Raw genomic sequence first — 13,701 nt, forward strand, 5'->3', positions numbered from 1 at the left:
GGCCTAGGTCTGTACAGTATGGTCTGTAACTATCTGCGTGGCAAAAATGAGTGCCCCAAGTAGGAGACCTGATGCCTCCTTAAATTAGGCCTTAGACCTAATTTCCTTCACGTAATTGAGCTGCTGACACCCAGCTTTCCACCCAGTCAGTTCAACACTTTCTGAATATCACGCTGGAGGACAATGGATTGGCCGGTGGAGGGAGGGGTCCCAGCATCGATTCCTGTGGCACCACATGAGTAGCTGCCTGCCAATTTGAAAAGCATCCATTAATTGCTACACTTTGTCTCCTCTTTGCCAACCAGTTTTGTATCCATCTCAATATACTTCCCCCAATCCCATGCGCTTTAATCTTGCATGATTATCTCTTATGCGGGACTTTGTCAAACACTTTTCAAATCATATACTTGGCAAAATGTCAAGTGACTCGAGTGGAAGGCATAAGGTTCATACACAAAATACCTATAAACAATTACGTATCAATAGAAGTAAGTAAATATAAATAGACATAACTCTGAATTATCACATAGCCTGATGTTATTTTTTAGTACAACTTTGTCGGTAAAGGCATCTTTAAAACGAACTTTAACTTAAGATGTGTAGAATGGAGACCATTTTCTCAGCCATTAGTTCTAGCACATTGGGAATAGTTTATCATCACAGCCACATGAGAAACAATAGTGGTCACAGCCATAAAATCTGATTCCAGAACTAAAGGCATTAGCCACAAACCTGGAGGGTTTCCTGTAGGTGTTAGGAACATCTATCAGGTGGGATTCTCCCAACTGATGGATGCTAATTTATGTATAGCAGGAAGGGGGCTTGAATGGGGTGTCAGGTCAGATAAACCTCATGCCACTGTGTTGTGGGGGGGAGGATGTCTCTCAATGCCGAGGGGTTGGTGGGGCTTCCTCACCCTTGTGGTCCAGCACACAAGGTTCTCATCTGTGAGGCCTGTATGAAAGCCCAGCCAGTGCAGATCCCATTGGGGAGGCAGGTGAATAATGGGAGCTATTTGAATTGGGCTTCGAGCCCGCTAATTATATCTCAGGTTGATAATTTGATTATGTATTAGGTTCCTGCCCACGATAGGTAGGAACCTGATTGTGGCCGGCAGCATGGCCTTGAAGGCTAGCAATGAGTTTGGTGACTGGCGCGGAACCCATTTTTCCACTGACTGCCAATTCTCTGGGATCTAATGGATTCCCCCCGCCATTACCTTCCCCCGCATTCTCCATAACCATGGTGCAGCTAAACCACTTGAACAGATTTGTTTCGAGCAAAATGGCATTTTTGGCCCAAATAATCATTTGACACCATAAAGTACAGCATAAGTACAGCAGGACGGCACAGTGACACAGTGGTTAACATTGCTAACTCACAGTGCCAGGGTTCAAATCCTGGCTTAGGTCACTGTATGTGTGGAGTTTGCACATTCTCCCCGTGTCTGCGTGGGTTTCCTCCGGGGGCTCCGGTTTCCTCCCACATTCTGAAAGACGCGCTGGTTAGGTGCATTGGCCTGAACAGGTGTTGGACTGTGGCGACTAGGGGAATTTCACAGTAACTTCATTGCTGTGTTAATATAAACCTACTTGTAACTAATAACTTTAACTTAACTTTTTGTTTAAACTTATATTTAAACTGTGTTCCCTCGTTATTCTCTCCGAGAAGAGGGAACATCATCCCGTCAAGTCACCTCAGGATTTTAGATGGCCTGAATTTTTCACTCGGCGTGCGAGCAGGATTGATGGGAGATCAAGCAACAGGTGGGGTGCAATGCCTTATCTTGTCAGCTTGGATCTTGCATAAAGGTTTAGGGTGCTATTGGCATTAGGTGCCCACCAAGGCAGTTGGATGCTATCTCAGGTCCTATCACCTCATGGACTGAGGTTAATGACTACCTTGACAGGTGGATCCTCTCAACACTCCACCTCTGTCATCTCAAGATAGCTCAATCTATCTTGTGGACTCTTTAAACCGGGTATTGGCACTACCTCCTGCCCCTTCTCCCTTGCAAGGCTTGCTGGCCAGAAACCCCTTCAGGTATTGCTGCTAGATCTTGCGGGCAAATTCTATATCTGCGGGTTGCTGCCGTCCTCTGTCTTCTTGCCCTCTCTTCCTCATCTGAGGAAGCTCCTCAGGTGAAAAAACAATACCCATTTTTTTACCTTCTGCTTTGCAGCGATTCTGCCTTTAAAAGCTTGGATAATGTTTCAAGCCTCCTAATTCACATAAGAAATGAGCAGGATGCTTCACCGATGAAACAGTACTGTCCCGACTCTCAAATTAATAGTCTGAGACCAACCGACTCAAGAACAGCTTCTTCCCTGCTGTCATCAGCCTTTGAATGCATTGAATGCAGACCTTGCATTAAGTTGATCTTTCTCTACACCCTAGCTATGACTGTAACATTACATCCTGCACTCAGTCCTTTCCTTCTCTATGAATGATATGTTGTCTTTTTAGCCTGCAAGTAACAATACTTTTCACTGTATGTTAATACATGTGACTGTAATAAATCAAATCAAATCAAATCAAAATCCTTACTTCTCCATTCATCCCGAGCCTTGTATCCTACCCTGGATGCAGAAAGTGTAAAATGTGTGATCCTTGCTCATCTGTTTTCTTATAACCCGGAAATGAACTTGCCTCCTGAATCACACCTCATCCGCTGAAGTTTGACCACTCACTTACAATGTCTCCAAATTGAAAATGTTCACCTTGTGTTTAGATTTCTGAATGGAATTACCTCTATCCCTGAAACTTCCTCCAGTCCAACAACATTAATTTGTATTTATTTAGCACCTTTCACACAGTGAAACTTTCCAAGGTGTTCCACAGGGGAATGGAATTTGTCACCGAGCCACAGAAGGAGATACTAGGACAAAGGACCAAAACATTGGTTTAGGAAGTCCTTTTTAAAGGAACCTCTTAAAGAAAGAAAAAGAAGTAGAGGTTTAGGGAGGCAATTCCAGGGGTAGAATTTTATGCCCCCACATGTTTTTTAAAATTTACTAGTATCACAAGTGGGCTTACATTAATGTTGCAATGAAGTTACTGTGAAAATCCCCTGGTCGCCACACTCCGTCACCTGTTCAGGTACACTGAGGGTGAATTTAGCATGGCCAATGCACCTAATCAGCACATCTTTCCAGACTGTGGGAGGAAACCGTAGCACCCGGAGGAAATCCACACAGACACAAGGAGAATGTGCCGACTCCGCACAGACAGTGACCCAAGCCAGGAATCGAACCCAGGTCCCTGGTGCTGTGAGGTGGCAGTGTTAACCACTGTGCCACAAGGCAGGTTCTGAGACCTGGAGGGTCAGGGGGAGTGTAAGATTGAATGGACGCGATGCCCCCAGGATTCTGCCCACACAAATCCAGACACGATTTTCCATTTGGCAAGCAGAGCATCAGACAGGAAATCCACCCTATCACTATTAAGGCTCTTCAACAGCCACTTACAGGCCTTTCACTGTCCAGCCTCAGTTTTTAGGCTGACATGGGTAGGTGCGGATAAGGTGGAAAACTGACAAAAACATTTCTCCAACTCGGGCTGGAAAGTAGGGGGGCCACACGCTAAAGGCCCCTCAGAGGTGGGGCGCCCTCCTTTCTCAGACCTTGGTGCTCTAGGACTACCTCTCCCCACCTCAGTTTGCCCCTCAAAGCTGCCAAGTCCCCCCTTCCTGCCTCCCAGGGTATCCTCTACCCTCTTGTCCCCAGGCCCCCTGGATTTACCTTTCCAATGGTCACGGGATTTAATTCCTGGCAAAGCATTGCAGTACCACTTCTGGCCCCTGGAGTGCTGTTCCTGGCTGGGTTGGAGAGCTGTCAGTCAATCTGATTGGTCAATATGGCCTACAGTCAGGATTTCCTTTCAAGGGCGGATGGAAATCCTGCCCACTGCCAATCAATGCTCAAGTGAACGTTAAAAGGCAGTGGGAGTTTGAGAATTAGCAGTAACGCATTACGCACTGACTCTTGGGATGCTGAGGGCTGATTGTCATCATCCTGAAAATTCTACCCCAGAGCTTGGAACTTCAGCAGCTGAAGGCCCCACTGGTGGAGTGATTAAAACTGAGGATGCTCAAGGGATAATAATTGGAGGATCTCTGATATCTCAGAGAGCTGTGTGGCTGGAGGAGATTACAGAGATCTGTCAGAGAGTTATGTGGCTGGAGGAGATTACAGAGATAGGAAGCATGAGGCCATGGAGCTATTTGGAAAGAAAGATGAGAATTTAATATTCAAAGTCTTGTTTAATCATGCATCAATGTAGGTCAGTGGGCACAAGGGTGAATGGAACTTGGTGCGAGTTGGTGTGTGGACATATGTGTTTTGGAATAGCTTAAATCTAAGGAGGGTAGAAATTAAGAGTCCTATACTGAATGCCACAAATTGATACTTAACCAGTAATGGTTGAGTATCAGCAGGAACAAGAATTAAACAAGGAAGGAAAGGATATGAACTGCCCAGCAACAAGAAGTAACTTGTCCAGTGACAGCAGCAGCCAGCATTCAAAGGGAATGATGAGATTCCCAGTAACAGGATTAGCAAGCATCCAGACAGAATCAGGAGTAAATAGGTATATCATCAAGAATCAGTTTACCGAGACTACTGAGAGATCAGTGGTTTGGAGAGTCATGGAATGCATGAGGTGCAGACAGTACAAATACACAGAAGGTAAAATCAAAGAGGAACCAGTGTAAAATTGCCAGCAGCTATAGAAGCAAGCAGGCCAGTTTACATGTCACTGCCAAGATGCATTGTAACATTTAAGAGATGTCAGGCCAGTTTAACATCTCACAAACGAGAGTGCGTTTTAACAGCTCAGAGTCTGAGAGGCAGTTAACATCTGAGAACTTTAGAGCCAAGGCAGTGCAGAAACCTCTGTAAAGGCAGTTTAAGTATCTTCACTGTACCAGAAAAATATGTTTCCCAGACTTGGTCATCTGCCTCGTATTGTGTGGTCACTATAAGGTGGATTTGACTTGTTGATTTATTTAATTCGGATGTTGTTTGGAATGGGAAAGTCTTAAGGAGTTCAGAGATCAAGATAGATTTTAGAACAAGGGGTAATAACGATATAAATTGTGTGTGTGTTTAGTAATTCATATATTTAATTGTCTTCAAGTATTATAGCCCTGGCAAAGTGGTTAGCACTGCTGCCTCACAGTGCCAGCGACCTGGGTTCTAATTCCTGGCTTGGGTCACTGTGGAGTTTGCACATTCTCCCCGTGTCTGCATGGGTTTCCTCCGTAAGAAGTTTAACAACACCAGGTTAAAGTCCAACAGGTTTATTTGGTAGCAAAAGCCACACAAGCTTTCGAGGCTCTGAGCCCCTTCTTCAGGTGAGTGGGAATTCTGTTCACAAACAGAACTTATAAGACACAGACTCAATTTACATGAATAATGGTTGGAATGCGAATACTTACAACTAATCCAGTCTTTAAGAAACAAAACAATGGGAGTGGAGAGAGCATCAAGACAGGCTAAAAAGATGTGTATTGTCTCCAGACAAGACAGCCAGTGAAACTCTGCAGGTCCACGCAACTGTGGGAGTTACAAATAGTGTGACATAAATTCTGATTCTAGGATCGCATGATAAAGACTCAGGAGGAAAAAAGCAGAAATATTTATGTGAAATAGTGTGACATAAACCCAATATCCCGGTTGAGGCCGTCCTTGTGTGTGCTGCCAGTTTCCAGATGCAATTTTACATCTCATCCGCTTCATCCTGGACCACAATATCTTCACCTTCAACAACCAGTTCTTCATCCAGACACACGGAACAGCCATGGGGACCAAATTTGCACCTCAATATGCCAACATCTTCATGCACAGGTTCGAACAAGACTTCTTCACCGCACGGGACCTTCAACCGGTGCTATACACTAGATACATCGATGATATTTTCTTCCTTTGGACTCATGGTGAACAATCACTGAAACAACTCTATGATGACATCAACAAGTTCCATCCCACCATCAGGCTCACCATAGACTACTCTCCGGAATCGGTTGCATTCTTGGACACGCGCATCTCCATTAAGGACGGTCACCTCAGCACCTCACTGTACCGCAAGCCCACGGATAACCTCACGATGCTCCACTTCTCCAGCTTCCACCCTAAACACGTTAAAGAAGCCATCCCCTACGGACAAGCCCTCCGTATACACAGGATCTGCTCGGATGAGGAGGATCGCAACAGACACCTCCAGACGCTGAAAGATGCCCTCATAAGAACAGGATATGGCGCTAGACTCATTGATCAACAGTTCCAACGCGCCACAGCGAAAAACCGCACCGACCTCCTCAGAAGACAAACACGGGACACAGTGGACAGAGTACCCTTCGTTGTCCAGTACTTCCCCGGAGCGGAGAAGCTACGGCATCTCCTCCGGAGCCTTCAACATGTCATTGATGAAGACGAACATCTCGCCAAGGCCATCCCCACACCCCCACTTCTTGCCTTCAAACAACCGCACAACCTCAAACAGACCATTGTCCGCAGCAAACTACCCAGCCTTCAGGAGAACAGTGACCAAGACACCACACAACCCTGCCACAGCAACCTCTGCAAGACGTGCCGGATCATCGACACAGATGCCATCATCTCACGTGAGAACACCATCCACCAGGTACACGGTACATACTCTTGCAACTCGGCCAACGTTGTCTACTTGATACGCTGCAAGAAAGGATGTCCCGAGGCATGGTACATTGGGGAAACTATGCAGACGCTGCGACAACGGATGAATGAACACCGCTCGACAATCACCAGGCAAGACTGTTCTCTTCCTGTTGGGGAGCACTTCAGCGGTCACGGGCATTCGGCCTCTGATATTCGGGTAAGCGTTCTCCAAGGCGGCCTTCGCGACACACGACAGCGCAGAGTCGCGGAGCAGAAACTGATAGCCAGGTTCCGCACACACAAGGACGGCCTCAACCGGGATATTGGGTTTATGTCACACTATTTCACATAAATATTTCTGCTTTTTTCCTCCTGAGTCTTTATCATGCGATCCTAGAATCAGAATTTATGTCACACTATTTGTAACTCCCACAGTTGCGTGGACCTGCAGAGTTTCACTGGCTGTCTTGTCTGGAGACAATACACATCTTTTTAGCCTGTCTTGATGCTCTCTCCACTCCCATTGTTTTGTTTCTTAAAGACTGGATTAGTTGTAAGTATTCGCATTCCAACCATTATTCATGTAAATTGAGTCTGTGTCTTATAAGTTCTGTTTGTGAACAGAATTCCCACTCACCTGAAGAAGGGGCTCAGAGCCTCGAAAGCTTGTGTGGCTTTTGCTACCAAATAAACCTGTTGGACTTTAACCTGGTGTTGTTAAACTTCTTACTGTGTTTACCCCAGTCCAACGCCGGCATCTCCACATCATGGGTTTCCTCCCACAGGCCAAAGGATGTGCAGGTTAGGTGGACTGGCCATGCTAAATCCTCCTTCAGTGTACCCGAACAGATGCCGGAGTGTGGCGACAAGGGGATTTTCACAGTAACTTTACTTATTCATGTGTATTTATTTTAATAAATATTCTTTAGTAATTGCTGCACGATGACTGGGCTGGTTATTCTCACTGGGGTTTCATCGTAACTCCTCACATCATTCCAAAAACAAAACTATACACCACCATGCTCCTGTATTTCAAGTTGAAATGCCCTTGTGGATAACCTCCGCACAGTACGTGATACAAAAGAAGGGGCAGGCTAGTTGAACTAGATAGCCATTTTCCATTCTTCTCCAAAAATCTTATTGTCCTGAAATGGCCGTGAGACGATGCTGAGCATTTACTGACATAACAATTAAGCAGGTTTTATCGGGTTTATTTGAACAAAATATTTAGCAATATCTTAGATACACAGTATATACAGCTTGTAGATGGGGAAAATATTATATTTACATATCTTCTCAAACACATTATATAAATCTTAATATAGAAAGCACAAAAAAATAAGGGTTTATTGTTGAAAAGTATTCAGCTAGGAAGAAAAAAGATCTTAATAAAAATGACTCGTTTTGCAGCTTTGTTCAGGTATAAAATATACCCGGGATACATCTAGATATTCTCTACAGATATTTCCTATAAGATCTGTTCTCCAGAAATAAACATAGCCAAAATTTGCTTTGGTAACAAATAAACTACAGTTTGTATAACCACTGCTCTGCAGTATAATAACATAGAAGCAATTCACACCAGATGTCACGTTAGATGTCGGGAACATCCTTTTGCTCACCAAGCAGCCAGTAGGTCCTCAATTTACCTTTACCCTTTTAAAGAAGACAAAATAAATGTTACTCAGTTGTTCACATCATTATCAATCCCTTAAACATTTGCAAGTCTTTGAAAGAAATACGGGCATTATTTCCCCAGTCACTCGGTGGATGAATGCACTGAACCATATTGACAAGAGGGGAGGCAGTGGCTCAGTGGCATTATCATTAGACAAGTAATCCAAAGATCCAGGGTAATGCTTTGCAGATCTAGGTTTAAATCCTACCATGGCAGATGGTGAAATTTGAATCCAATAAAAGAAAATCTGGAATTAGATGTCTGATGATGACCATTGCTGATTGTAGTGAAAACCCATCTGGTTCACTAATGTCCTTTTGGGATGATGTGGAGATGTCGGCATTGGACTGGGGAAGGCAGAGTAAGAAGTCTCACAACACCAGGTTAAAGTCCAACAGGTTTATTTGGTAGCACGAGCTATCAAAGCGCTGCCCCTTCATCAGATGAGTGGAGAGTTGGATTCACAAACAGGGACATATAGACATAGACTCAATTCACCACAGCGAAAAACTGCACCGACCTCCTCAGAATACAAACATGGGACACGGTGGACAGAATACCCTTCATTGACCAATATTTCCCCGGAGCGGAGAAGCTACGACATTTTCTATGGAGCCTTCAACATGTCATCGATGAAGATGAACATCTCGCCAAGGCCATCCCCACACCCCCACTTCTTGCCTTCAAACAACCGAGCAACCTCAGGCCATTGTCCGCAACAAACTACCCAGCCTTCAAGAGAACAGTGACCACAACACCACGCAACCCTGCCACAGCAACCTCTGCAAGACGTGCCAGATCATCGACATGGATGCCATTATCTCACGTGAGAAAATCATCCACCAGATACACGGTACATACTCTTGCGACTCGGCCAACATTGTCTACCTGATACGCTGCAGGAAAGGATGTCCCGAGGCATGGTACATTGGCGAGACCATGCAGATACTACAACAACAGGTAAATGGACACCGCTCAACAATCATCAGGCAGGAGTGTTCCCTTCCTGTCGGGGAACAGTTCAGCAGTCACGGGCATTCAGCCTCTGATCTTTGGGTAAGCGTTCTCCAAGGCGGCCTTCAAGACACACGACAATGCAGAGTCGCCGAGCAGAAACTGATAGCCAAGTTCCGCACACATGAGGACGGCCTTAACCGGGATCTTGGGTTCATGTCACACTGCCTGTAACCCCCACGACTTGCCTGGGCTTGCAAAATCTAACTAACTGTCCTGGCTGCAGACAATTCACACCTCTTTAACCTGTGATTATCCCTCTCTCCACTCGCATTGTCTGCACTGTAAAGACTTGATTACCTGTAAAGACTCGCATTCCAACCATTATCTTGCAATTGAGTCTTTGTCTAGATATGCCATGTTTGTGAACCCAACTCTCCACTCACCTGATGAAGGGGCAGCTCTCTGAAAGCTCGTGCTACCAAATAAACCTGTTGGAATTTAACCTGGTGTTGTGAGACTTCTTACTGTCCTTCAGGGAAAGAAATCTGTGGTCTGGCTTACATGTGACTCCAGATCAGAGTAATGTGGTTGACTCTTAAATGCCCTCTGGCCTAGCTCAGTTCAAGGGCAGTTAGGAATGGGCAACAATGCTGGCCCAGCCAGCGACTCTCACATCCCATGATCAAATTTTAAAAAAAGGTTTCCGATCTGATTTCTTGGATTTGTATAGTTAGTTCATCTCAACTACTTGGGGTTACCATTGACCAGAAACTCAACTGGACTCACCACATAAACACAGTGGCTACAAGAGCAGGTCATAGGCTAGGAATATTGTGGCAAGTAACTCACCTCCTGACTCCTCAAAGCCTGTCCACCATCTACAAGACACAAGTCAGGAGTGTGATGGAATTCTCCCCACTTGCCTGGATGGGTGCAGCTCCAACAACATTCAAGATGATTGACACCATCCAGGATAAAGCAGCCTGCTTGATTGGCACCACATCCACAAATATCCACTCCCTCCACCACCGACACTCAGTAGTAGCAGTGTGTATTATCTACAAGATGTACTGCAGAAATTCACCAAAGGTCTTTAGCCGGAACCTTCCAAGCCCATGACCGCTTCCATCTAGAAGGACAAGATGGACCACCACCTGCAAGTTCCCCTCCAGGCCACTCACCATCCTGACTTGGAAATATATCGCCATTCCTTCACAGACGCTGGGTCAAAATCTTGGAATTCCCTCCCTAACGGCATTGTGGATCAACCCACAGCATGTGAACTGCAGCGATTCAAGAAGGCAGCTCACCATCACCTTTTTAAGGACAATAAATGCTGATCCGCTAGCGATGCTCAAGTCCCATGAATGAATAAATGAAAAATAAGACAGCGTGTATGGATCCTGGAACTGATTTCAGTCCTGTGAAATGAGGAAGGCTGAGGAGAAGTAAAGCAAGATAACTGCTAATCGATAGTTCCTTTAGAAAATTGCCTACATGGAAGATAGCCAAAAACAACATTTGGCTGTGATCACCTCCATAGTTCAATAATCTGCTGGGTTCCCTGGCACTCACCTCTGGTAAGTGCTTAAAGGGGAAGGAGAGATAGTCTGGAAGGCAGTTAGGGAAATGGGCAGTGAAGGACTGGGGCAGGGGTAACAATTTGTGGGACTACAGTGAGGGTGGGAGCAGCACTCCCACTCCTTTTTTTGATTCATTCGTGAGACATGCATCGCTGGCTGGCCAGCATTTATTGCCCATCCTTAGTTACCCTTGGAGGGCAGCTGAGAGTCAGCCACATTGCTGTAGCTCTGGAATCACATGAAGGCCAGACCAGGTAAGGATGGCAGATTTCCTTCCCTAAAAGGCATTTGTGAACCGGATGGGTTTTCTGACATCAAAAACGGTTTCATGTTCATCAGTAGATTCTTAACTCCAGAGAATCTTTTGATAACTAATTCAAATTTCACCATCTACCGTGGCAGGATTCAAACCTGGATCCCCAGAACATTAGCTGAGTTTCTGGATCAATAGTCCCACGATAATACCATAAAGTTATAGAGGTTTGTCCATGCTGCCCCTTTTTTTAACCACTAAGTTAATCCCATTTGGCCCATATCCCTCTATACCCATTGCACCCATGTAACTGTCTAAACACTTTTTAAAAGACAAAATTGTACCCACCTCTACTACTACCTCTGGCAACCTGTTCCAGACACTCTCCACGATCTGTGTGAAAAAATTGCCCCTCTGGACCCTGTTGTATCTCTCCTCTCTCACCTTAAACCTATGCCCTCTCATTTAAGACTCCCTACCTTTGGGAAAAGATATTAACTATCTAGCTGATCAATGCCCCTCATTATTTTATAGACCTCTATAAGATCACCCCTAAACCTCCTACGCTCCAGAGAAAAAAGTCCCAGCCTATCCAACCTCTCCTTATAACTCAAGCCATCAAATCTCGGTAGCATCCCAGTAAATCTTTTCTGCACTCTTTCTAGTAAATACTGATAAGAAATATTCATTTAGGTTCTGACCCATCTCTTATGGATCCACACATAGGTGACCTTGTTGATCCTTAAGAGGCCCTATTCTCTCCCTAGTCTTTTGCCCTATATGTATTTGTAGAATCTCTTTGGATTCTCCTTTGCCTTATCTGCCCAAACAATTGTACCCGCCTCTACTACTACCTCTGGCAACCTGCTCCAGACACTCTCCGCCATCTGTGTGAAACAATTGCCCCTCTGGACCCTGTTGTATCTCTCCTCTCTAACCTTAAACCTATGCCCTCTAGTTTAAGACTCCCTACTTTTTTGCCCTCCTGAATTCTCTCTTAACTCTACTCGTACACCCTCTATACTCTTCAAGGGATCCACTTGATCCCAGCTGCCTATGCATGTCATGTGCCTCCTTCTTCTTCTTGACCAGGGCCTCAATATCCTGAGTCATCCAGGATTCCCTACTTCTGCCAGCCTTCTTTTCACTCTAAGAGGAATGTGCTTACCCGGAACTCTGGTTGACACATTTTTGAAAGCCATCCACTTACCGGACGTCCCTTTGCCTGCCAACAGACTCCCCCAATTAACTTTTGAAAGTTCCTGTCTGATACCATCAAAATTGGCCTTGCCCCATTTTAGAATTTTAACTTATGGGCCAGACCTATCGTTCTCTATAGCTATCTTAACACTAATGGAATTATGGTCACTGGTCCCAATGTGATCCCGCACTAACACTTCTGTCACCTGCCCTTCCTTATTTCCCAAGAGGAGATCAAGTTTTGCCCCCTCTCTAGTCAGGTGTCCACATACTGAATGAGAAATTTCTCCTGAATACACTCAACAAATTTCTCTCCATCCAAGCCTCTAATACTATGGCTGCCCCAGTCAATGTTGGGAAAGTTAAAATCCCCTACTTTTCCTGGAGCTATCTGCAACCTCCTTACATATTTGTTTTACAATTCCCGCTGACTATTTGGAGGCCTAAAGTACAACCTTATCAAAGTGATTTCCCCCTTCTTATTTCTCAGTTCTACCCTTTTATATCCTCTCTCAGTACTGCGTTTAATACTACTTTTAATTTCCCCTATATTGACTGGGACTCACTTAGTGCTAGGGGCAAAGTTTGTAAGGAACATCCAGGAGGGCTTCCTGAAACAGTATGTAGATAGTCCAATGAGGGAAGGGACCATACTGGACCTTATATTGGGGAATGAACCCGGCCAGCAGGTCGATGTTTCAGTCGGGGAGCAGTTCTGGAACAGTGACCACAATTCAGTAAGCTTTAAGGTTCTGATGGATAAAGATAAGTGTAGTCCTCAAGTTAAGGTGCTAAACTGGGGGAAGGCTAATTACAACAATATTAGGCAGGAACTGAAGAATGTAGATTGGGGGCAAATGTTTGAGGGCAATCAACATCTGGCATGTGGGAGGCTTTCAAGTGTAAGTTGATAGGGATTCAGGTCTGGCACATTCCTGTAAGGATGAAGGATAAGTATGGCAAGTTTTGGGAACCTTGGAGAACGAGAGATATTGTGAGCCTAGTCAAAGAGAAAAAGGAAGCATTTGTCTAAGCTAGGAGGCTGGGAACACATGAAGTAAGTGTGGAATACAAGGAAAGTAGAAAGAAACTTAAGCAAGGAGTAAGAAGGGCATTGGGCAGCAAGATTAAGGAAAATCCCAAGGCTTTTAAACATATATAAAGAGCAAGAGGGTAGCCAGGGAGAGGGTTGGCCCATTCAAGGACAAGGGAGGGAATCTATGCATGGAGCCAGAGGAAATGGGCGAGGTATTAAATGAATACTTTGCGTCAGTATTCACCAAAGAGAAGGACTTGGTGGATGATGAGTCTGGGAAAGGATGTGTAGATAGTTTGAGTCATGTTGAGATCAAAAAGCAGGAGGTATTGGGGTTCTTGAGAAACATTAAGGTAGAC

General features: G+C 45.0%; 1 protein-coding gene across 1 annotated transcript in view; it reads right to left on the bottom strand.

Annotated features, from left to right (window-relative positions):
• Positions 1 to 7,830: 7,830 nt before the first annotated feature.
• Positions 7,831 to 13,701, bottom strand: part of npr2 (natriuretic peptide receptor 2) — a 163,054-nt gene continuing 157,183 nt past the window's right edge. Inside the window, exon 22 of the mRNA XM_078222101.1 lies at positions 7,831 to 8,291. Coding sequence (XP_078078227.1) covers positions 8,229 to 8,291 — 63 coding nt within the window. The 3' untranslated portion in view covers positions 7,831 to 8,228. The remainder of the gene's footprint in view (positions 8,292 to 13,701) is intronic.

This window comes from Mustelus asterias, chromosome 1 (assembly GCF_964213995.1).
Source record: "Mustelus asterias chromosome 1, sMusAst1.hap1.1, whole genome shotgun sequence".
Classification (NCBI taxonomy): domain Eukaryota; kingdom Metazoa; phylum Chordata; class Chondrichthyes; order Carcharhiniformes; family Triakidae; genus Mustelus; species Mustelus asterias.